The following is a 24668-nucleotide window of genomic DNA, read 5'->3' on the forward strand; positions in this document are numbered from 1 at the left end:
ACCATTATTTTTTTTTCTTTTTAAAATAGGTGATGTGGGACCTCCTGGACTTCCAGGACTGGTTGGCAAATCCGGTCCTCCAGGAAAAGGATTACCTGGACCTCCTGGACTACAGGGACCTCCTGGAGAGCCTGGTCCTCATGGTGAGCTACAACTCAGCAGAAAAAAATTTTTTTTCTTGCAAAATAATCTGTACCATCTCACAAAGAAATCCATAGGGCAAGATAATAAAACAACCATGGCTGTATATGCAGTTTCAAGTCCTGTGCATGCTACTTTGACACCATAATAGAAAGCTGAAACTCAGAAAAGAAGCAAAGCAAATTAATGTGATTAGTGCTGTAGAAATCAAATGCGTTTATGTGTGTGTCCTGTCCAGGTGGGGAAGGTGTAAAGGGGGAGAAGGGCTACCCAGGTCCTTCTGGTCTAGATATGCCAGGGCCTCAGGGAGAGAAAGGAAACCTTGGGTTTCCAGGAGTACCAGGTACTAAAGGACTGCCAGGGCCTGCAGGTTTACCAGGCAGGGATGGACTCATTGGAAACCAAGGTAAGACAAACAATCCTCTTGGACATTTGTGTGGCGGGATTTGTATGACAGTATTTTTTTTTTGTGCTCATTATACTTTTTATTTAAAGGGTCAGTTTGTGAAAAAGTAAAAAAAAAAAAAATTTTTAATGAACATAATTAACAGTTTACAGTTTGCCATCTTTACTGCTCCCACAATGAACTAGATACACTGAGGTTGTTTCAAGGTGTAACCGCTCACGTGTCAAGCTGTTGTCAGTAACTTTCAACACCTTCTGTGCATGTTTCAAATTAAAAATCTTCAAAGTAAGGATATAAGGATAACAATGTTTTTAGTATGAATTGTATCCACAGAAATGTTAAGCTTTACTGCCAGTTTCCCCACTAACTAAAGAAAATAACCACAGAGCTTGTAATTAACAAACTAATGAGAAACTAATGAGAAAAGGGTTTCTGATGGAAAAGTTGAAGCTATATCCAATGCATCACATTGCATTTATGTCATTTTAAAATTTGATTACGATGTAGTGTGTTTTCCTGACGTGACACAAGCTTATTTAAAGCATTTTCACCCATTTAATCTTTTAGGTGCTAAAGGTGAAATGGGATTAATGGGAACACCTGGAATACCGGGATATCCTGGGCCTCCCGGTACACCTGGATCTCCTGGTCCGAGAGGTGAGGAATGCCAAATATAAAAACTCATGTTTTTTCTATTCCATGTCTCACAATTTAGGCCAGGGGTAGGGAACTTCAGGCCTCGAGAGCCAGTGTCCTGCCAGTTTTAGATGTGTCCTTGATCCAACACAGCTGATTTAAATGGCTAAATTACCTCCTCAACATGTCTTGTAGTTCTCCAGAGGCTGGTAATGAACTAATCATTTGATTCAGGTGTGGTGACCCAGGGTGAGATCTAAAACCTGCAGGACACCGGCTCTCGAGGACTAACGTTCCCAACCCCTGATTTAGGCTATTTGTGGTTTATTCATCAGTAGCAGTTCAATTAAATTGAGTGTTTTGTATATATAGTACCAAACCACAACAACAGTCACCACAATAAAAACGTCTTTTTCCTTCCATTCTTCTCAGGTGATCCTGGTCGTACTGGACCAAGAGGTGATATTGGAGACCCTGGACTAAAAGGTGACAGAGGAGAGCCGGGTGTTCAGGGACCTCCTGGGAACATGAGTGATGTTGACATGGAGCACATGAAGGGAGTGAAGGGAGACAAAGGAGACATAGGTATAAAACAACATATACATCTTTTACATTTATTTATTTACAAACAAACCCATTTTTGAATCTGTATATTTGCCTATAGTTTAAGGAATATTTTTTTACTTTTAGGTAGCCCAGGGACCAGTGGAGAGAGGGGCATACCTGGATTGCCAGGAGATCCTGGAATGCCAGGGAAAGATGGAGAGGCTGGATTACCTGGAAAATCTGGTGAGTTATCTGACCAGAACTTCAATTTGTGCTATTGCATTATTTTTATATGTGCAAATTTTTAAGCAAGTGTAATTGTAATGTTATTGATATTTTTCAGGTGACAAAGGAGACTCTGGCGAACCTGGAGAGCCTGGTGGTATGGGACCACCTGGACCGAAGGGTGGTGCAGGGGAGATGGGAATACCAGGTAGAGGCACACGGATAATACACAAATTGTGAGAATGAATGTATGGGTACAAGCCTGTAATAAATGTGTTACAGTCAATACAATTTAAGTTCTATAAAAACACAAGCCCGAGCACCTATATTAAGACCGTTTCAGGCAGGGGAAAATCTTAACTTACATTTCACTGTGATGAGCAACAGCTATGCACATTAAATTAATTGATTGTTAATGCACATATTGTCTGCTTTTGCAGGTCCAACTGGTCCAAAGGGTGTCAAAGGAGATTTAGGTACACCTGGACATCCTGGATTCAGAGGCACGGATGGAGAAAAGGGAGAAACAGGATTACCTGGTGAGCCAGGTATTGGCGTCCCAGGATTTCCAGGACAAAAGGTATTCCACTATTAAAAAACATTTGATTGTTACAACACTGATTCTACAGATACAGGCAGAAATTTGAGTCAGCATCAACCCCACAGTACAATACATATTAATAATTATTATATAAGTAGAGAAGACCTATGATGGGCTTTGGTAGCAAGTGTCATTCAATAATAAAAATCATTTCCAGTTTAGCAAACACCACTGTGATTTATAGTGAGGGATTCTAATCCTATAATATTCCTATAATTTCAGTACTACAACATTATTCCACCTTGGCTGATTGAATATAAAGTGTGCTGACTTATAAAAATATGAACAGATCCTAATTTTTTTTATGGTAGTTTCATTTTAACTGAGAGAAGCAGAATATCAACAGCTTCTTCTTTAGCCACTCCTTTGTTTCCTTGCTGGCATCTTCAGTGTTCTGGCTGAGGGAAGGAGGTTCTTGGCCAAGGTTTTTATGATACATGGCCCTGCCCAAGGCATAATGTTTCTACCTCCATGCTCGACTGTGGGGATGGTGTTCTTTGGTTCATGCTCAGATTTCTCTTCCTCCAAACACAGTGGGGCAAGTTTACATCTAACCACAGCGCTTTCTCCCAGGCCCTCTCTGAATCACTAAGATGTTCAACGGCAAACTTGAGACGGGTCTTGTACATGTGCCTTTTTATGTGCAAGATTTAACCCTTTACCATTACGATTTTACCCAGCAGAGGTGGAAAGTCAAACATCGCAGTAGCTGCCGTTAAATTTTCAAAAATATTCAGAGTAGTTCCTTATTATTAATGAGCCCTTCCATTTCTTTAATTAGAATTCCTTCTTTATTTGTACAGGGTCAGACTGGCGGGCCAGGATTCCCAGGACGAGCTGGAGATAAGGGTCAGAAAGGCCAAGAGGGCATGCCTGGCAAGCCAGGACTGCCAGGACCCAAAGGAGAACAAGGCAGTCCTGGGTATCAAGGTCGGATTTCAGTCTGGGTTGTCAATTTAGTTTTGCTTACCTGGTCAAATCAAGGTACAGTAGTCATACATGTTGTGTTTTAAGGTGTATTGTGATCTGTGTGTTGTATAGGTCAGTCAGGTAGACCAGGGGACAAGGGTACCCCCGGACTTCCTGGGTTTGTAGGAGAGCCTGGTCAAGATGGCCGGCCTGGTAAGTAAGAGGCTTGTTTATCAGGCAACTGTATCCACATATTTACATTACACTAATTTATTCATGGTTTGAGGCAATCTTGTGGGACACATTTGAGGTAAAAAAAAAAAAAAAAAAAAAAAAAAAAAAAAGAGTAATCACTGAGTTGTGATTTTTGGATCAGTTAGGTGAGTGTGCCACTTCTCAAAACCCTCAAAGGGTGGTAACCTTGCTTGACTGTTTTTCACATCAATTATGTTAAGAAACCACTTTGGCTAAATTCTCAGTTTAGATATAAGCTTTTATGGTTTTTCTGTAATGAGCACTGACAGCTAAATGATGTACGTGTCCCAGGCAAATTAGTGTTTTTGGAAATCAGCAGGTGAAAATTGTGACTCTTCCAGTTTGACACTGTAGTATGTATACTTGTTGTTTTCCAGGCGAAGTTGGCCGGCAGGGGTCTTCTGGTCAAAAGGGAGATAAAGGAAATTCTGGACGTGATGGAATCCCAGGGTCCACGGGAGAGAGAGGACAGCCAGGTTAGTCTGTAAGAAGTTAAAAGAAGATTGCCAACCATCCAGTGAGAGAGTTTTTTACTCCACTGTAGGAAAAGAGCCTTCAATCATTTTTTGTCAACATCAAAAGCAAAAAAAACCCTCCCAAAAACAAAAAACTCAAAAAACAAACAAGCAAACAAAAATCATAGGTGTTGTAAATATAGACGTATCCTTTGGACTACATATATTGAAGGATCAGTATTAGCACTGGGGCCATGGCTGTGTTAGGAACCAAACTTGCCTTATTTGGATGAAAGGTTGCTTAGACAACGTTAGCAAGACACATAGGCTAATTCATGGTAAAGGAATCTAACTGAAAAAAATCTGAGGCAGAAATGCGATGGATGGTCTGTGCCACACAACAAGTCATAAAATTAGATAATCCAATAAAAATGCTCCGAAAGGCACCAACAGCACACACTCAGTGAAGAAGTTTAATGACTGGAAGTTATGGATCAGGCCTTGCAGACATAATCAACCCCAGCTCCCTGTCAGGTCACCTATCAGTCTCAAAATTAACTCTCCTCAGATTTTATATGAAACTATTGAGCATGCAGAGATGCCAAAACCTTTTTTTTTTGTACAAATGTTTTTAATGCTTTATTTAAATGTTGAGATTTTTTTTACATGCTGGGCTTTTTTTTGGCTCTTACATGAAACCTTTTTTTTTCAGTCCTTTAGGTTGCATCTTAATCATTTTCTTTGAACTTGTGTGAAGCTAAGCTTTAACTTCTGAACATGAAATTGTGTAGCCACCAATATATATATATATATATATATATATATATATATATATATATATATATATATATATATATATATATATATATATATATATATATATATATATATATATATATATATATATATATAAATGTTGTTTGCAGCAGTAACTTTGATGTATTAAAATATATCCTGTATCTACCCCTTTCTGCAGGTATGGCTGGAATAGGTTTTCCTGGGCCGCCTGGCGAGCTTGGCAGCAAAGGTGGGGGCCTCTACAACACTGATGTTTATATTGATTCAATTCATAGGACAGCAAAGTTTCATATGTTTTTTTTTCCCTCACTGCAGGAGACAAAGGCAGTCCTGGCTTTCCCGGCAACCCAGGTATTCCAGGTGTCCCTGGTGTGAAAGGTGATAAGGGATTTTCCGGCCCACAGGGACCTCAAGGACAGCCAGGAGAACAGGGTCCCTCGGGTTTCTCTCTAGAAGGACCTAAAGGAGATAGGGGAGAAACAGGACAACCTGGAGAAGCAGGTACTGTGAGAAAGTAAAGATGCAGATAATTTTTTGCTTCATGGTGATGGTAAAAATGACTACTTATACTTTATACTCTGTTTAAGCAGTCAAAGCACTTTCAGCTACAAATCTCATGCACCTAGTCGTACACACATTTTCTATACCTAAGCACTTTTATATAATGCTCACACACTTCCACTCTGATGGATGCATCAGGGGAAACTCCGGGGAAGTCAGGGCATAAAAAGTGCATAAACATGGTTATTTATTCCAGATACAGTAGTTGATAGATTTAAAAAAAAACTTTCTTTGTCTTTATCAAACAGGAATCACAGGACAGCCAGGACCTGCTGGCTTTCCAGGCAGAGATGGACAGAAGGGAGAGAAAGGAGATCAAGGTCTCCAGGGTTTCCAGGGAGAGTCGGGAATAAAGGGGGATTCTGGATTACCTGGACTGCCGGTATGTCATAAGGCTTGAGCTTTCCTCTTGCTGTAAACATTAGATAATGTTCCTTCAGAGGAGAGAGAGCCATTAAATTTACAATGGCAGCAATATTTATGTTTTTGATTACAGGGAGGACCTGGACTTCCAGGTCTTGATGGACCGAAGGGAGAGATAGGATTACAGGGTGTAACTGGCTTCCCAGGTGAGTGTATTCAGAGTGATATATTTGTGTGTCATCTGCATCTGTTCAAGCAATTATGGAAAGAAATAATTATGGTAAAACAAACTTTTACCAACCCTAGGACAAAAGGGTGTTGCTGGAGACTTTGGATATAGAGGAGAAGCTGGAGACAGAGGATTCCCAGGTGAAAAAGGTAACACAAGAATGAAACAAACTTAGCTGTAGTAATATTGACGTTATTAAATGTTAACGTATTAAACGTCTTTAAATTAAATATTTATGTCTTATTTTAGGTAACGAAGGCCCTCCTGGTCCTCCCGGCCCTCAAATGTTCATAAAAGGAGACATCGGCTTCCCAGGAATTCAAGGTTTACCGGGACCTCAGGGGCCATCTGGGCTTCTAGGGCAGAAAGGAGATAGAGGTGATGGTTATACCCCATTTAGACCGCTGTCACACAACAGCTTGCTCCTGCTTGCCTTTCACCCACACCCTTTTTAATAACGCTACCATTTTTCATTCATTTTTCTCAGGTGTGACAGGTTTTTCAGGGCCAAAAGGCGAAGAAGGTCTCCCTGGATATAATGGTCAGAACGGGGTCAAAGGAGAGCCTGGCTTTCCAGGGCCACAAGGTGAGACACTCCACGTGATTAATGCACGGTTTTGGTGCTCTTTGCTGTGCTGCCATTTTTTTTTGGCTCTACTGATTTCTTCATATCTTTAGGACCTAGAGGACACCCTGGCCCGCCTGGACCTAATGGTGTTCCAGGCCCAGCCGGTCCACCCGGCCCCTCGTCCATGGATCACGGTTTCCTTGTAACACGTCACAGCCAATCGGTGGACATCCCACTGTGTCCCGAGGGAACCTCTCTCATATATGATGGCTACTCCTTGCTCTACGTCCAGGGTAATGAGCGCTCTCATGGGCAAGACTTAGGTGAGACAATATGAATAGAAGGAAGGCCTCAATATAAAGCAGGGACATAACGGAAAAGATTTGTGGCTTCATTTGATATTCTTTTGGCTTTGCATTTTAGGTACGGCAGGCAGCTGTCTAAAAAAGTTCAGCCCCATGCCCTTCCTCTTCTGTAATATCAACAATGTGTGTAACTTTGCCTCCCGTAATGATTACTCCTACTGGCTCACCTCACCTGAGCCCATGCCCATGAGCATGGCACCTATCACTGGTGAAAGCATTAAACCCTTCATCAGTAGGTAAGTCACGATTTCTTTACGCTCTGCTGTTTCACATGTGTTTGATGCTTGATTTGACTCGTGCTGTTCTCATATGAATTTGTGCACAGGTGCGCTGTATGCGAAGCTCCGGCCATGGTGATAGCAGTTCACAGTCAGACCATTATGATCCCACCATGCCCTCGAGGCTGGGACTCTCTGTGGATCGGCTACTCCTTTGTTATGGTAAGACGGCTCTGGTCGCTCAAATATATTTGTGCACCACGGATGAATAAGTCATGGCTATATAATAACGACTCTTAAATTTAGTCACCATGAGCATTTCAGAAATGTAATTATGAGTAGTGCAAGGTTGTAATTGCTGCACTGTGACAAAGAAGGCTGATATGTGCACAAGTGTTGAATCAGTTAGTGGCTGTGAAGCAGACCACAGTCACCCAAGGGAAGCACTTCTGTTTTCTGTGCTGTCTATATTTGCTGACTACAGAGAATGAGATCAAGCTGCGTTCCCTGGGTGTTGGCTCAGTACACTCCATTATAAACTGCAGTATTATTCATTGCAGTCAGTACTCCTTCAATCAAAAGTGGATTGTTTTTCCATTTGTAGTAATTTATATTTGGCAGGGTGAATCAGGTGGAGATGAGTGTCAGGGGGTGATTTGTGACAGAAGGATAGCAGCAAGAGTGAAAGGGAATGTTTGCCGATGGTGGCACTGACAAAGATTGGGGGTTGCTAGCTTAGGATGCTAAGATGTCAATTGGGAGTGACCAGGATGATTAGAAATTCTGTTATCAGAGTTTGAGAAGAAGGCGACTCTCATCCAAGAGGCTTCTTCAGTCCTAAAACCTCTTGTAAAGCTCCTAAGACTACAGTACCATGACCTGGATGACTGAGAGCCCACTGAGACATATATCAGGGCGACAGTTCAGGGTGAGCAGCTTGGGGACAAAGAGAGGTAAGGCTGAGGCTTGTGCAGAGGAGGAATAGGGCAGTTGTTGGACAAAGAATGTTAAAGATGGAGCTGCATCTTTAACATTCAAAGATGGATATGCTGAGAGGAAAGAGTGAGATGGAGGCAGATTGTTCACTGTGCTGACCCCTAAATGGAGCAACCAAAAGAAGAAGAAATAATTTATATTTAGTGATATGCCTGTGTTCTGCACATACATGTAATGCTAAACCCCTGAAAGTTAAAAGAATTACTTAAGTGAGAAATAGTGTGAACTTAAAAGAGCTGAGGCAAAGGCGGGTTGCAAAGCAGCTTTCAAACCCAACAGCATCTGTGGAAAGATGCTTAAGTAGCGTGCTCTATATGAGGTATGACAAACACATGTTATCAGCTGATGTGGGATGGCAGTGAGATCAGCTGATACTAGACTTTGCTTGTTTTTGTAAATAAGAAACGCCAATAAAACTCTGTTAGTTATTGTCTTATAGATGTAAAAGGCCACTCATTAATTTGCATTGCATGTTTTTCGTGTTTGTGTAGCACACCAGTGCTGGTGCTGAGGGTTCGGGCCAGGCTTTGGCTTCTCCCGGTTCCTGTCTGGAGGAATTCCGCAGCGCTCCATTCATCGAGTGTCACGGTCGAGGAACCTGCAACTATTACGCCAACTCCTACAGCTTCTGGCTCGCTACCATTGAAGACAGTGAAATGTTTACGTAAGGCAGAACTCTGACATGCAGACATTGACTTTCTTGACTTTTTAAAAAAATTCTAATCACTCAACAACTTTGAAAAATGCTTTTTTTTTTTTGCTGACCTTTAAATTCATGACCTTGCTCCAGTTTATTGTAAAACATGCAACAGTATTTTTGGATCTGCTTATCACTGCAACAAACCTCTGACAACACTCAAACAAAGCTTTTAGTAATGTTGTGTGTTGGTACAGAGCAGTGAGACAAGCTCATCTGCCTGCTGTTGTTAAGTTATCACATTTCCTTCAAGGGTACATCATGGGTATATAATCTTTTTTCACTCTCCCTCCTTTCAGGAAACCCGTTCCAGCAACGCTAAAAGCCGGCAGCCTCCGAACACACATAAGCCGCTGCCAGGTTTGCATGAAGAGGACATAAGCAGCAATACCAAAGGCCTCCGTTTTACCGCGAAGACCAATAAGGCGTGCGCTGACGTCATCGACTTAGCTTTATTTCCCGTTTTCTAAAGGATGGTGCTATTGCCCTGCCTGGCATGTAGGATAGGATCACGGCCAGAGACTGAAACCAAACCACAGAGACCAAGTGGCCGTTTGCTCCATGCAGAAACACACAATCACAACATGTTAAGTGTGACACCCAGTTTACCACTGCACTGACATGCCCCCTGAACTGGTAAACTGGTGTTAATTTTGAAAGGGCTGTGTGTGTCAGTCAGGTGCTATTGAATCTTATGTGCCTTTTTCTTTTCATTGTTTTTATTTCCATTCCCTACCAGTGTTTCAAAGATATAGCAACACAATATGATATACGTTCACACCTTAGTTAAACCCTACTAATGTAAAAGCTAGGACTTACCACTGGTTACAGATGCTTGCCATTTATACCGCCATAAAGTTGCAGACACAGATGTATGCTAGTCACTCCGTTGTAAATACGACGCATTCCTTCTTAACATAGTTCAACATACTCGCCTCAGGTTATTGATGAGTTACTTTGTGTGTTATTAATCCCATTTTTATTTATAAGATTTCTGAGAATATGTTCGACGCGAGTGTATCTGAGATGCCATATATCCGAAAAGAATGTGTTAATGCGTGAAAACCATCGCCTTATTAACATACAAAACAGCACTGAAATAGCATTACCAGGCATGTGACTGTGTGTGTGTGTGTGTGTGTGTGTGTGTGAGAGAGAAAACAAGATTTGAATGACTTGGAAATGGCATGCGTGTTGCAATGTCTACATATATATTGTTGCACAACCCTGTTGTTAACATGACAAATGCACACAAAGAAATAGCCAAGAAAAATCATCCTTCTTGTGTTTTTTCTCTGTACAAACCTTGTTTATAACAGTTGTGTTTCCAAGATTTTACCCCCTTAAGTGAAACATATCCTAATCATCTGTGATCCTAAGGAGATGCACGTGTATAGATACATAACTTGTATTTGCAGTTTTGGATGTGTACTTGACTGTTTCCCTTTGTGAACTGCTTTTTTGCTATTCCTGTTTATTTAGTGCAAAGTGTAATCCTCTCTAAAACTCATGATGTTGGTTCTCTCCGAGTACTCTGGCTTCCTCCCACACTCCAAAGACGTGCACAGGGTTTGGTTAATTGGTGATTCTAAAGTGGCCATAGGCGTGAATGTGAGTGCAAACGGTTATCTGTTTCTCTGTGACAGACTGGCAACCTGTCCAGGGTGTACCCCGCCTCTCTGGGATAGACTCTAGCCCAGCTGTGACCCTGAATTGGACAAACTGAAGGACCACGGATGGATCGATGGGTCATGATGTGATGGTTACGCAATCAGGTCGAGGACATATAGTGCCTATGCAGGTTAAAATCCTTTAAAAGGTCTTAGCATAGAGTTGTGTAGATTTGTTTCTTTATGTACAGCATCTGGAGAAAACTTCATGCGTATATTAATCTTAGAAAGCAAGTTGGACCTCAAATAGCTTCAACAGCTCTGAAAGGGACATTTGTGTGTCCCTTTAAGAGTTTTTGAAATATGCAAAGTTAAGGCAATGACTGTACACTGACTGCAACCGGTTTTTGTTTGAGTATATGCCCTACTTGGGATAAAATGCTCAGACATTTGTAGAGTATTAGAATTATTTTCCAGTGTTAAACAAGCCTTTCCTAACAGTGATTACCAGAACAGAAAATGCTTTTTAATATTTCACATCCAAAACTGTGTAATTTCTGAAATAAAATGATTTGTAGGAATTGTTTAAAAATTATTATTTTGTGTTTCCCGTTTCCAAGACAACATTTTTAACGCAGTACTCCAGAAACGTCACTAGAGGGCAGCATCAGCATACACAGAGCAAGTTGCTGCTTTCTTATATGAAAGCTCCCAGTATGTGTGACTCCAAAGCTAATTTTGTTTTTACTAGTCACTAGGCAACAGCATTCAGCAAAAGCTTACTCCAGATATATTATGACCAATAAATTAAATGCAATGTTTGCAGCAACCCTTCTACAGTGTGCTGCAGCCACTACCTCAGCACTTCTGCAGGGACTGTAGCCAACAAACCCATTCACCCCACGAAAACACAAGCGGATCAATACATTCTGCAGAGAACCAGATAACCCCCCCTTTCAACTCGCGTCTCGTCTTTCATTTATTACCGGAATCCTATCCCTTCTTTCCTTTCTTGTCACCAGACAGACAAACACAGCTCTTGACCCCTGGCTGTCTTCATAAACATGTCAAACGGGGCCTTGACCTCTGACCGATGAGAGCAAGGTCATTCAGGTGGAAGTTAGGCTGGATGGTCACAACACACTGAAAGGTCTAATGGTCAAATGGCACACGCAACATGGAGCAACGGGCCGAGGACCATGATTATTTGTTACAAAGATAAGAACGCGTGCGCACTTTAGCGTCATTGAGGAGAAGTCACTGGGCTTTTAATATAACCCACTAAGAATTTTTGCCACTGGTTTTTCAAGTAAAACTAACACTTTATTTTACACATTCACAGGAAAGAACAGAATAATTTTGTTTTGGAATTGAGAAAAAATTGTTGTTTAGTAACCTTTAATTAATGCAGTATGCAAAGTAAATAGTGAAAATTGGTTCTTCTGCATTTAAGTTAACATATCATTATTGCCTGAATTGATCTATCATTTTTGTTGAAGTTTATTCTTAATTTTTGGAGACTGAATCAACTGGTTGTTGGCGATATTCATTTATTCATTTATTATTCATTCATGACTGATTGTCACATACAAATAGAAAGATACACAAAGTCATTGTCCTGTGGTTGGGGAAGGTAATCAGCCTTGAGGGGTTTTAAAGTTCAAAATTAACCCCATTAGGTTTCTTAATACTGCTTGTTGTTTGCTAACACTGCTTGAGACTCAACTTAAGAGTTACAATCTCCTGCAGAGAGCTGGGCTTTGTGCCAGCTTAAGCTCCACCATGTGTATGACGTTTTTTTTTTCATAGAGACAGTGTCCTGCTAATATATGGTTCCAATGAAAAAGGTGCATTTTAAATAATGTGTTTTGTTAGCACCGAAATGTTAGTTTGTGAGGAATGCATGTTTTCTTGTACTTAAATGTGTCATGTTTGGGAACCTGTCCTGATTCATCACCGTGACCTTTCTCCGGAGTGGATCAGTGGCAGAGTTCAGCAACTTTACAAGCCCTTTGACCAAAGCTTAGCCAAATACAGATTAGGCTCAAAAGCCATGCAGGTGTCTCAAACATGCTACTCATGCACCTGCAACACACTGTAAACCAAGAATGAGATTGTCTAAAAAAACACAAACATCTTGTTAACACTGCATGCCTTTTCTGCAAAAAACTAGAATGCATTTCCGTTTTCATTTCGGGAACAAAGAGTCCCAGAAAATGATTTTAAATATAGGTCTCTATAACGCTGCAGGCTACAGTTTGATAAGTTGGGATGATTGCACCGTCCCCCTGCTGAAAACAATAAAAAAAAAAAGCTCAGTAAAACTCATAATAATGTTGATGTAACGGTTGTTTTTTTAAATTTACCATATATTTAACAGTAAATTAAGGACTATTTATCATGTTTCTCATGACAATTGTCTCTTTAGTCGCTGCAATCACTGAAGCTTTTCATTCAAAATAGAGCTCTAGACCAGGACAAGTGCCAGTGATTGCTCTTGTTTTTTTTTTTTTTAAAAATGTTCTAATCATTTATTTTTTACTATTGGCTGCTGATGCTATTGATGGCTTCACACTGGCTGGACTCTTACACAAAACACACAAAAAAAGATCAGGACTTCACATTTGAACAGCTTAATTGTGTTTTTGTTAAAAGCTCCGCCACAAAGTTGTTTTCATTGCTCTGCCTGATTAGACCTCCAGTCAGGTGGAAGTTGAGTGGAGCTATGCTGGGAACTGTTTGACAACCACCTTAATTAGAATGACATTGTAAAAGTGGTGCAACAAAAAGTCAACAGCCAGTCCTGAGGGTGTGATCTGACTATTTATTTCATTATTTAATTTACTTTTGTGTTATGGCATAAAGCAGCTTGGACAAGAACTAGAACTGGCCATAGCACGGCTCTTAGGTTATTACCAGCTTCTTATCAAGCTGTCACTGTCCTCCTCCACTGCAGCCATCCTTTTGTTCTGCTGTGAAGGACTTTAAGGTATCTCTTGAGTGAGGGCTAAAATATATATACTTATTTAAATGGCTGTACTTTGGAAAGCCTTGCAGGTTTGAGTGTCAGACTGTGTGGAGAGAAGAATAACAGCAGAAAAGTGTCACTGCTCTTTTATGCGGTCGTTTATCTGACCCTGCTCCTCACTGAGATGAATAGGGAGTGAAATGAGGACACTTTTAAAACAAGCGAAGGATTGACATCGGGAGATTCAAAGAACAGAGATTCAGAATTTGATTTAATGTGCATATAAACCACTAAACCGTGCATGCTGTATACTTAATGCTCACCGGCCACTTGCAAATATTTAACCAGCCAATCACATGGCAGCAACTCAGTGCAATTTATTCATGTAGACACCTGCTGAATTTCAAACTGAGCATCAGAAGGGGGAAGAAAGCTGATTTTAGTGAGTTTGAACATGGTTGCTAGTGGCAGATGGGCTTGTCTGACTATTTCAGAAATTGCTGATCTATTGCAATTTTCCCACAAAACCATCTCTATGGTTTATGGAGAAAGAAAATATCTACTGCGCGGCAGTTCTCTGAGAGCCAGAGGCTGAAGGAGAATGGCCAGACTGGTTTAAGCTGATAAGGTAACAGTAACTATCCATCCATCCATCCATTCGCTTCCGCTTATCCTTTTCAGGGTCGCGGGGGGCGCTGGAGCCTATCCCAGCTGTCATAGGGCGAGAGGCGGGGTACACCCTGGACAGGTCGCCGGTCTGTCGCAGGGCTAACACACAGGGACAGACAACCATTTGCACTCACATTCACTCGCACATTCACACCTAGTGGCAATTTGGATTATCCAATTAACCTATCCCCACAAACTGCATGTCTTTGGACGGTGGGAAGAAGCCGGAGTACCCGGAGGGAACCCACGCAAACACGGGGAGAACATGCAAACTCCACACAGAAAGACCCCGGCCTGATGTTGGAATTGAACTCAGGACCTTCTTGCTGTGCGGCAACAGTGCTAACCACCGTGCCACCGTGCTGCCCCACAAAAACAAAGTGTCCTGAAGAGCATTTCTGAACATGCAACACATTAAACCATGAAACAGCAGGAGAAGACCCCACCAGGTACCACTAGTGTCAGCTAAGAACAGGAAACTGAAGCCACAGTTCACACAGGATCAACAAGATTGCACAACAGAAAACTGGATGAGTGCTGTTGACTGGACGAATTTTCATTTCTGCAGCAACTTTTGGTTTGGATTGCATTTACATAGCGCTTTTCGAGAGCCTCAAAGCCACAGCTGCCCCAGGGCAGACTGACAGAAGCGAGGCTGCCATATTGCACCATCAGCCCCTCGGGCCATCACCAGTATGGCGGTAGGTGAAGTGACTTGCCCAAGGACACAACAACCAAGACAGACAGAGCAGGAGATCGAACCAGTAATCTTCCGGTTACAAGATGAGCTTCCCAACCCCCTGAACCAACAGCATTGTTCAAATGCTGTTGACAATCAAAGTAATTTGGTTTATTTATGAGAGACAACTAAAGGAAAGCAAAGGCAGTATCTTTTTATTTGTGGCCAAAGCTTAAACCCAACAAGAATCCTTTGATGTGCAGTTTATCATATTGCTTTATCACTTTTTAAATTTACAGTCTGCATCTTTTTGCAGCTCCAGTCATCTAGCAGTGGCTTTGTAATGCTGAGCAACTCCCTCATTCCCATTGACAGCTGGTTTATGGGGAAGAGGATCAGGTGTTAAGAGGCCTGATCCTCCTTGACAGTGCGTGGTGCAATCTTTGGTCAGCATGGATGCTTTAAGCTCCTGTGTTATACCCTCTTGTTGGTGAGTGCACATATTGAAAAAAGAAAGGTGCAATGGAGGTAAAATATAGTCTCCACTGTCAACAGTTGTTATCTATCTATCTATCTATCTAGGCAGCAGCCTAAGAGGCCCAGGCCTCCCTCTCCCCAGCCACCTCCTCCAGCTTATCCGGGGAAACACCAAGGCGTTCCCAGGCCAGCCGAGATATATAATCTCTCCAGCGTGTCCTGGGTCTGCCCCGGGGCCTCCTCCCGGTGGGACATGCCTGGAACACCTCACCCAGGAGGCGCCCAGGGGGCATCCTTGTCAGATGCCCGAACCACCTCAGCTGGCTCCTTTCGATGTGGAGCAGCAGCGGCTCTACTCTGAGCCCCTCCCTGATGGCCGAACTTCTCACCCTATCTCTAAGGGAGAGGCCAGCCACCCTTCGGAGGAAGCTCATTTCCGCCGCTTGTATCCGCGATCTCGTCCTTTCGGTCACTACCCACAGCTCGTGGCCATAGGTGAGGGTAGGGACGTAGATCGACCGGTAAATTGAGAGCTTCGCTTTTACACTCAGCTCCCTCTTCACCACGACGGACCGGTGCAGTGTCTGCATTACTGCTCCGGCTGAGAACCATGGCCTCAGATTTGGAGGTGCTGATCCTCATTCCCGCTGCTTCACACTCGGCTGCGAACCGTACCATATCTATCTATCTATCTATATCTATATATATATATCTATATATATATATCTATATATATATATATATCTATATCTATATATCTATATATCTATATATATATATATATATATATATATATATATATATATATATATATATATATATATATACTACATACTGTATATATAGTATATGTATATATTGCTAACATAAGTTGTTATTAATTTTTGTTGTTTATATTTTCTTGTACCAAATTCACAGAGATCAGCAAACACGTCCACCACAACACACAGACACGCTCATCTCTCAGCACGATTACTGGAGATGTAACTCCATCTGTAGAGCCTGGCACTCATGTGAGGTCTGATCACGATCTCACCATGATCGGAAATCTGATGTTCTCACATGGAGCCAAACATGGTGCTTCCTCTTCCTCCACAGACATTTTAAGTCAATGCACAGTGTCCACTCAGAAATATGGAAATAACGTGGCAGTGTATGAATGAGAGGAGAACAGTACGCCTCCACAGTCAAGCGGAGGAGTAAAAAAGAAGAGTGAACGTCACAGTAACAGAGAGTGCGTGGGCACAAGAGGAAGAGTGGGAGTGAAATTGTGGGAGGCATTCCAGTACTCTCTCAATCTGTCTTTTATCTTTATTCATCTCAGTTAAATAACTCTTACACATTTCAAATAACTCTTCACTCTTCTCTCACTGCCATACTCTTCGTTTATTGCAGAGCTATCAATTAATTAGTACTTTGAAATAACCCCTTCCTATTTACTTTTGGCTGCCCACTTATTTCCCATGGGGTTGCCACAGCGGACAGATCTACATGTTTTGGCACAATTTTACATTCCTGACAAAACCTTCTCATTTATCCAGGCTCAGGACTGATAAAAGGGCTACAATAGCTTACGACCCCATGAGGCTGGGTTTGTGCCTCCTGATTCCAAACCAAGGACATTTGGATATTTTGCGTATGGTTAACTATCGTGGAGCCAAGTATTAAACCAGTATTTTTTTTTATTCATTTACTTGTTTCACCACAACTTGTCAAAGAGAACAAAACAAAAAAAAGGACAAAGGATTGTTGGGTGTGTTGCATCACAAATGAACATTCTCCTGTAAATACACTTTTTATATAACAGAGTAGCATAGTAAATGAACATGTTGTCAATTTCATAAATTCTTTGATTTTCTCCAGAATGGATGAACAGAATCAAACATCAAAGATGCCCTTTTGTGCTTGCTACAATCAGCTGACTTCATTTTTTATGGGTAATGAAAGTCGTGGTAATTTGGGGTTTTGAATGATTTCTTTGAAATGTTCTTTTTCCAGGCTGGAATGATTGTACAGTGTCTTTATTTTGAACTTTCTCTAAGCCAAAATATACATACAGGTTCAAATATGTGCATACATTCACTGAACTATTGGTGCTCAAAGTTCTGCAATGTCTTTTAGCTTGACAAGACCAAAGCTTCTTGTTAGTGCTCACTGTTAACGACAACTTTTAGTTTTTTTTTTCCAGTATAAAAATGATTTGTTTGACAATGGATTGACCAATACTCAGAATAATGGGAAAGTCCACAGAACTCAGTGAAGATCTAAGAAGGAGAATTGTAAAATTACATAAGAAGGTCTCTTAGAGCCATTTCTAAACAACTCCAGATTCTAAGATCATCAGTTCAAACAACTGTATGTAAACAGGTTATTCAGATGTGTCACCACTTTTCTGGTGGAAGAAGATCCAAACCTTGGATGAAAGGGAAATGTTCAGGAACAACCAAGCAACCACCAGGGCAAAAACCTGCCACGAACTGGAAACTGCTGGAACACCAGTATCACTGTCCAGTGAGCGAGTATCATGTCACCATAGACTAAGAGTACTAACCAAGAAAGAAACCTGACACCTACAAGCTCAGCTGAAATTTGCAGCTACTTACATTAACAGCCAAATGCTTTCTCAAGAAAAATTCTAGGGTCAGACGAGACGAAGACTGAGCTTTTGGTCGCGAAGACATGAAGTATGTTTGGAGAAGTGAAGGTGAAGTTTTTCAAACCTAAGAACATTATATGACCTATTAAGCATGGTGGCGGTTTAAGACTACTTTGTAGATAGATAGATAGATAGATAGATAAAACTTTATTAATCCCTCGGGTGGGTTCCTCTGGGAAATTTGGTTTCCAAAAAGCACAGCACCGACAGAAGTTACAGAGTTAAGAATATTATATATATATATATACACATATATAAATACAAAGACATATATAGATAAAATATACAAAGGGGATAAATAGAATAAATAGGAATAAAAATAAAAATAAAAATACAAGTGAATTGCACATTTCAAGTATGGAGTCTATTGCACCGCTGATTATTAACAAAAAGTATTGCACAAAAGGTAATTGCACAGTGAAGTGGAGAGGCACTACAGCTTAGTTGTTCCCCCCTCCTTTGTCCTCCTGTTTCCCCTCCCTCTCCCCTCCAGAGAGGATTTAAACAGTTTGATGGCGTGTGGGACAAAGGAGTTTTTAAGTCTGTTGGTTCTTGTCTTTGGGAGAAGCAACCTGTCACTGAACAGACTCTTCTGGTTGTTTATGGCCGTGTGCAGAGGATGCCCAGCATTGTCCATAATGTCCAGCAGTTTCTTTAGTGTCCTTTTCTCTGCCACTGACACCAGAGTGTCCAGCTTCATGCCGACCACAGAGCCAGCCTTCCTGATCAGTTTTTCCAGCCTGGATGAGTCCTTCTTTGCTGTGCTGCTACTTTGTACTTTGTATTATTTTGTACAAATATTAGTGGGGATATATTTATATATTTCAGCCTGCATTTTTACTTTTGACGCTAAATTAGTGCAAAATGCAAAACCTGTGTTTGCTTTACAAACATTTCACTCTGAAAAACGAGGAGTTCAGCGAAATCATTAAAACCCACAAATTACCATGACATTCATACCCACGATGAGTCTATGCAAACGTCCGACCATGACTGTGCGTCACAAGGTCTCTGAGACCATGTTGTGACATAATGCAAAAGAAAAGCAGCAAGTATTCTAACCAGAGGTGGTAAAAGTCCAAAGAAAAACAAAGGGAGTTAAAAAAAACAAACTCTGTTTACTCTTGCAGATTGGGGACTTTGCCTGCACATCTAAACCGGAAAATGAGTGGTCTGGGGTTAAAGAGGAATTCTGGAGGTGTGGGAGACACTAAGGTTGTTTGCAGTGTGGCATAGGGAAAATAATCACTTCAGCTCAATTTACCAGAAATAAGCAGATGAACTATTATGGCTGACCACCCAACACTAAAGTCTGTGGAGCTGGTTTAATTCAGTGATGTCTGCTACCCTTGATGTAAAGTAGCACTGAACATGAACACCAAAGCTGCTGTGCACCAGTCTAACACAGCGCATTAATGTAAACTTTACCACAGTACTGGAAACTGACATGTATAACCTGCACTAAACTGTGCAACTTTTGAATAACAGAAAGCTGGCACGCTTCAATTTGTTTTGCAGGATATTTCACAATAAAAACTTTAGCAACTTATCATGTATAAATCTGATATCTGATCAAAATACTCTAAAATATTACATGTAAGATTTAAATTTCCATTTTATCAAATGTAACTGACCAGTCCTCAGCTTTCAAAATAACCCTCGTCTTCCTCTGCTGTCCTGTATATTTTTTGCATGTTTCTCCATCTCAGAGTGAACTTATCTCACATTCTGGGAAATGCAGCAGCTGTACATTTATAGCAAACACACTGTGTGGAAAACTGCACAAAGAAAATGTCTGTCTTTGCGGATATTTACTGTGCTGTTTCAAATGTTGAACTTGTACCTCCTTAAAAACCTTACAAAATGTTATTCTTTTTATGCTTGGTCCTCTTCTGTAACACTAGCTGGATCCTGAAGTACAACGACCGCAATTTATGAACATCTGCACTAAAAATTCCAATCTGGACGATCCTTTTGTTTTTTGCCTATTTCATCTCTTCATTTGTGATAAACACTAGTGATGAATAAGCCAATAAGTATGTCTTTCATGTGTTATTGTTCCCTTCGTTTAGGCTAAAATCAATTTGATGTTTAAAGGCAATCAGTTACACTATATAACTGACCTCAAATCTATAACACCTCAAAAAAGGTGTAAAATGGTAACGCTTAGTGTTGGTTTCCAGGGTGTAAAAAGGCAGCACCCAGTGCTCCTTATTTCAAAGATCTTGGCTTCAAAGGATTGTGATAAAGCTGCAAATCAGAGCTTTAAATGAGCTTCCAATGTCCATCTTTATATGCGGCCTATGCTTAGCAGGAAAGTGAGCATAGTTCCTAAAATGGTGAAAGCTATTGTAACAAGTATGTTAGAATTTACTTGGAAGAAGTGCAACATTCAGGAAAACTATTGTGTAAAATGACTGGCAGTCAACACACGACGGCCTGCTTGGCCCTTCTGGACCATCAGCATGATCAGATGGTTGGCATTCATGGACTGCCCATGTCCAGCACAGGGAACAGAGGATGGGACATAGTGTAGGTGGGTGTCAGACAAAAAGGGGGACTAGAGAAATCTCCACAGGAATGAAGGCATGTAGGACGAGATGGCCAAACGAGCCATTTTCAGAGACTGCATGCTATCCAATTTCAACCTGGATCTGGATTAGACTCCATTCCTATGCATGTGCTCTGAAATATGCAGAGGAATGCATCTACATAATGACATCCTTACAGATGCCTCGTAAACAGGGACAAGAGCATAGGAGTTTTGATGCATGCATCTTCTTTGGTTACAGAGACAGGAGGAAAAAAGGTACACTCTGTACAGTCCAGTCTTCACACCAGTGAGGAATAGTGATTAGGTACTATTCTTTCCTGGTGCGAGAAGGGATCGTGGGTGAAGTGTGAACATTAGCAGCCAAGGCTGTGAAGACTCAGTTAAAATTAAATTTTTAATAAAACACAAGTTTTCCTTCTTTTAAAATATATACAAAATTAACAAAATAAAAACATATAGCACTCTGACATTCTCATTCTCATCTATGTCTGACCTTTGTTTCATTCACGGTAAAACAAAAAGATGGCAGCACTATCGTCAGCACTTGTAACCTCTTCATGTCACGATGTTAAAGCGATCGGTAATGATAATTCAACTGCAAGCTAAGGAGAAATTATATCTTATTAAACACGGCACCGGCATCTGTCTTAATGTCGTTTTCAGCGTAAAAGGTTGGGGTATAGGTCTTGGCTTACTGCACAATGTGCACAGTCTGTTTAAAAGACCAGGCCATCCCTTACATTTCAATTTATCCGTGGCCAAAAAAATGTACAGCCGCGCATTGTACTTACTAATCACCTTTTACAATGTTTCATGCTAAATTACCTCGGTTAATACTATCAGCGGGATCTCTTATTGACTTGGCTGCTTCATTTACACGATGAGTGAAGTCTTCATCGACCTCAGGGACCATTAATTAAAAAATGTGTTCCTACTAACAGAGGTCCAGCTACAGCAGAGAAAATGGCCGTGTGTGTGATACTAACACTTGCACAAATCTTAGGAAATACTTAAAGACAAAGGTGAAACAAAAAGATGTTCTTTACTTTCACTTTAATAATCTGTACGTTGGACTAAAAGCTGCACTGATATATTATCAGAGCTACACGAATGACACGAAATCGCCAGTGTCCTGTGCTATATTGTGTTATCTGATGGCATTGCCTACAATATTGTTTGCTCTTTCGGATTGCTGATTTTCTCAGCAGCTGCTGAATTATTGAACAAAGCTATCATTACACCAGCAGACCAAGTATTTACAATACTATTAGGGCCTGATGTGCCGTAAATGGACCTTTCCATTAGCTGCTGTGAAGGCCAGAGTAACACCTGCATCAACAAAAACACACGCGTGTGCGCTTGCAGACACAAATGCTGTCACACAGTTGTTGTGGGGCGACCCTCATGGGAGTTTGTTATTTTTCAATAGCAGCCTGAGTACGTCAGAAAATGTGCTTACACTGGGGCGACACATGCTGGCTCAACAGTATTACGCAGCGTGGCTGTCCTTCAACATCTCAGGAGACTTCATGTTAAACACACAATCGCATACAGAAGCCCTGCGGTGACAGCGAGTGTGAAAGATATAAGCCTTTGCCTTTCTGGATTACCTTCGGTTCGTGCTTGCATATGTGCTTTGAGCATTTCATATTTGTGTTCCGTGAGTCTTTTCCATCATTTTTCCGTCATGATAGGCCATGAGGGGAAAGCTATAAAGAGACCAGTAACTGCAGCCCCCCTCCAGAGAGATAAAGGATGCCTTTGGCCTTTTCACTGTGGAAACTTCCATGTTTACAGACTCCACCACCGATTTCCGTGTGTCTCAATCAGCTGACAAGCTGTTACATGAAGCAATAACATGGTTTGCCAATACTTGATTCACTAACTGACCCAGTTACCCTTATCGCTCTATACATGCATACATACACACACGCGCAACTGTTTCCACACCTGCAGGTGTGCAATTTCACATTCACAAATACATTTTTATAGTACAAGTCCAGTTTGAAATTCACGTAAAAGCTACTTTAAAACTGCCATTGGATAAGCCCTACGCCCAATTGTTTGACTGTTTCACAACCGTGCCAGATTTGCTCTATAACATGTGGCACATTTTAAAATAATACTTTTTTTCATGCCATTGCAACTAAAAATAGTCTCATTTTGATTCATTTGGTGTCAGTATTTGGCTGTTTAGCTTCTTGCAATGGCTAAAAGTGCCCTTTACTATTTAGTTTTAAGTGCTACATTCTGACCCCAGACTAACCGTCAGAGGATGCTAGCTTTCTACAATCAAACATTAACATTCTCCATCCAATGCAGATGAGTCAAAGGGCTCCCAGTTTTCTAGAAGATGCTCACAAAATAATTTACTGTGAATCATAATATTTTGCCATATAATTAAAAATCATATACTCACCAGATATTTGCATTAAGTTGCTCATTAATGCAAATATCTAATCTGCTAAATACACTCAACAGCAGGAAGACAGTCAAGATAAGCTGCTGAAACCGAGTTCAAACCGAGTTCAAACCGAGCAACGGTGAAGAGAGGTGATTTAATAAAGTGGCTACTGAATGTAAATTGTAAATTCAGTCATTAGGCTTACATCATAGCGACCGATATTATTTGTCAAACCTCTCTTCAGTTTGTTTTAATGGCAATCAAAGGACCCAATTATTTTACAAAGCAACCTTCTGCATTGTTTTGCTTCCATTAAAGGCCCAACTGACTAACTATAACTTGGCAAATGATCTCAAACGATGCTGACAGACTCATGCTGTGTCTAGTCTGTGTTCATCAAAGGTTGACAGAGTGTAACTGAATAAAGACAATGGTGCTGATTAAAAAACTGTGAAAGATGGTGGCAAACTCTTCTCCAAGTACTGTCACGCACGAAAGCTCAGATCATCGGCCACTTAATTTCTCGCATATCAAAGCTCCCTGCACACACTATCAGTGTCAGGACTCATCTGGCGAGGATGGAACCTAGGAGACTATTATTTCTCAGATTCTAAAGACTGTATATCCAATGACTTCCCTTCATAGCTTGCGTGTAATTTATTATGTACATAAGGGCATCTATGCGTTGACCAAATGCAGATCTCACTTTCTCAATTTTCTACACATCACACAGATACACTCTATATGCTCAACTGTGCTTTCAGTTCCATCACCCACATACATGTAAATATGTACATACACCCACGAATTCATGTGCAGAAAAACAATGCGTTAACTGAGCAGTTATTAATGTTATTACCTTGTCAGAACCCAATTAAGCAGAGAATGTAATGAGTGAATTGCTGGTATATAATTAAATATAACTGAGGAGCACTGATATAGCCTCGCTCAATCCGAATGGCTACAGACATTTTCAGTGTTGTGCTCTCTACAAAAGGAAAACATCAATGATGTGACACTCGGGCTCCCTGCCCCCTCAAGTCAAAGCCACAGATGGGGTTTTGTTTACAGCCTGTTCCTCTCTTCATTCTGTTACAAAATCATTATATCTGAAATCTAGAATCGCGCTGAAGGCACAATTAGGCCCTGTCTCATCTTAATTAGTTATGGTCATATAAATGAAGCTATTATTGAGTAAATGATCCAGTGTCCAGTGGTAAATGGATCTAGGTTATAGAATAGTATAACCCATATCCATTTTCCACACTGCAGGATGTCATACCTATTGCCAAGATCATCTCCATAATTTTTATTCACTGACTTAAATAGTGTGTCTTTAAAATGACTTTAAAAGATAATAGAATTATTAGATAATTTTATAAATCTGACCAAATTCAGCAAAAAGACTAAAACCAGGAATGTGTTGATTAAATAGACCTTACCTTGGCTTTTCTATGGTTACAGTTAGGAATGGGTACCGGTATCCGGTGCCATTATTGCCTGTTATCGGACCCGGAGTTAGCAACATCCCCCAAAAACCCGAAGAGGAGAGTCCTGGCCCGTAGCCCTGGCAGTGTAGCAGAAATGATGACGGATGATGATGGCAGCAGCAGCCGTTCTTCTCTGCATGACTAGCTTAATGTTGTTCGTGTGTAATTTACGTTGAGTAGGCTAACCACGTT

General features: G+C 40.9%; 1 protein-coding gene across 1 annotated transcript in view; it reads left to right on the top strand.

Moving 5' to 3' along the window:
* col4a1 (collagen, type IV, alpha 1) overlaps positions 1 to 12708 on the top strand; it is a 47108-nt gene extending 34400 nt beyond the window's left edge. The window contains exons 31-52 of the mRNA XM_085135136.1: positions 30 to 143; positions 380 to 547; positions 1115 to 1204; positions 1616 to 1768; positions 1874 to 1972; positions 2073 to 2162; positions 2395 to 2534; positions 3359 to 3485; positions 3597 to 3677; positions 4097 to 4195; positions 5151 to 5201; positions 5288 to 5473; positions 5782 to 5915; positions 6030 to 6102; positions 6203 to 6274; positions 6375 to 6503; positions 6613 to 6711; positions 6804 to 7016; positions 7117 to 7294; positions 7384 to 7498; positions 8764 to 8936; positions 9269 to 12708. Coding sequence (XP_084991262.1) covers positions 30 to 143; positions 380 to 547; positions 1115 to 1204; positions 1616 to 1768; positions 1874 to 1972; positions 2073 to 2162; positions 2395 to 2534; positions 3359 to 3485; positions 3597 to 3677; positions 4097 to 4195; positions 5151 to 5201; positions 5288 to 5473; positions 5782 to 5915; positions 6030 to 6102; positions 6203 to 6274; positions 6375 to 6503; positions 6613 to 6711; positions 6804 to 7016; positions 7117 to 7294; positions 7384 to 7498; positions 8764 to 8936; positions 9269 to 9350 — 2666 coding nt within the window. The 3' untranslated portion in view covers positions 9351 to 12708. The remainder of the gene's footprint in view (positions 1 to 29; positions 144 to 379; positions 548 to 1114; positions 1205 to 1615; positions 1769 to 1873; positions 1973 to 2072; positions 2163 to 2394; positions 2535 to 3358; positions 3486 to 3596; positions 3678 to 4096; positions 4196 to 5150; positions 5202 to 5287; positions 5474 to 5781; positions 5916 to 6029; positions 6103 to 6202; positions 6275 to 6374; positions 6504 to 6612; positions 6712 to 6803; positions 7017 to 7116; positions 7295 to 7383; positions 7499 to 8763; positions 8937 to 9268) is intronic.
* Positions 12709 to 24668: the final 11960 nt, after the last annotated feature.

The sequence above is a fragment of the Neolamprologus multifasciatus genome, chromosome 16, assembly GCF_963576455.1.
Source record: "Neolamprologus multifasciatus chromosome 16, fNeoMul1.2, whole genome shotgun sequence".
NCBI classification, from domain to species: domain Eukaryota; kingdom Metazoa; phylum Chordata; class Actinopteri; order Cichliformes; family Cichlidae; genus Neolamprologus; species Neolamprologus multifasciatus.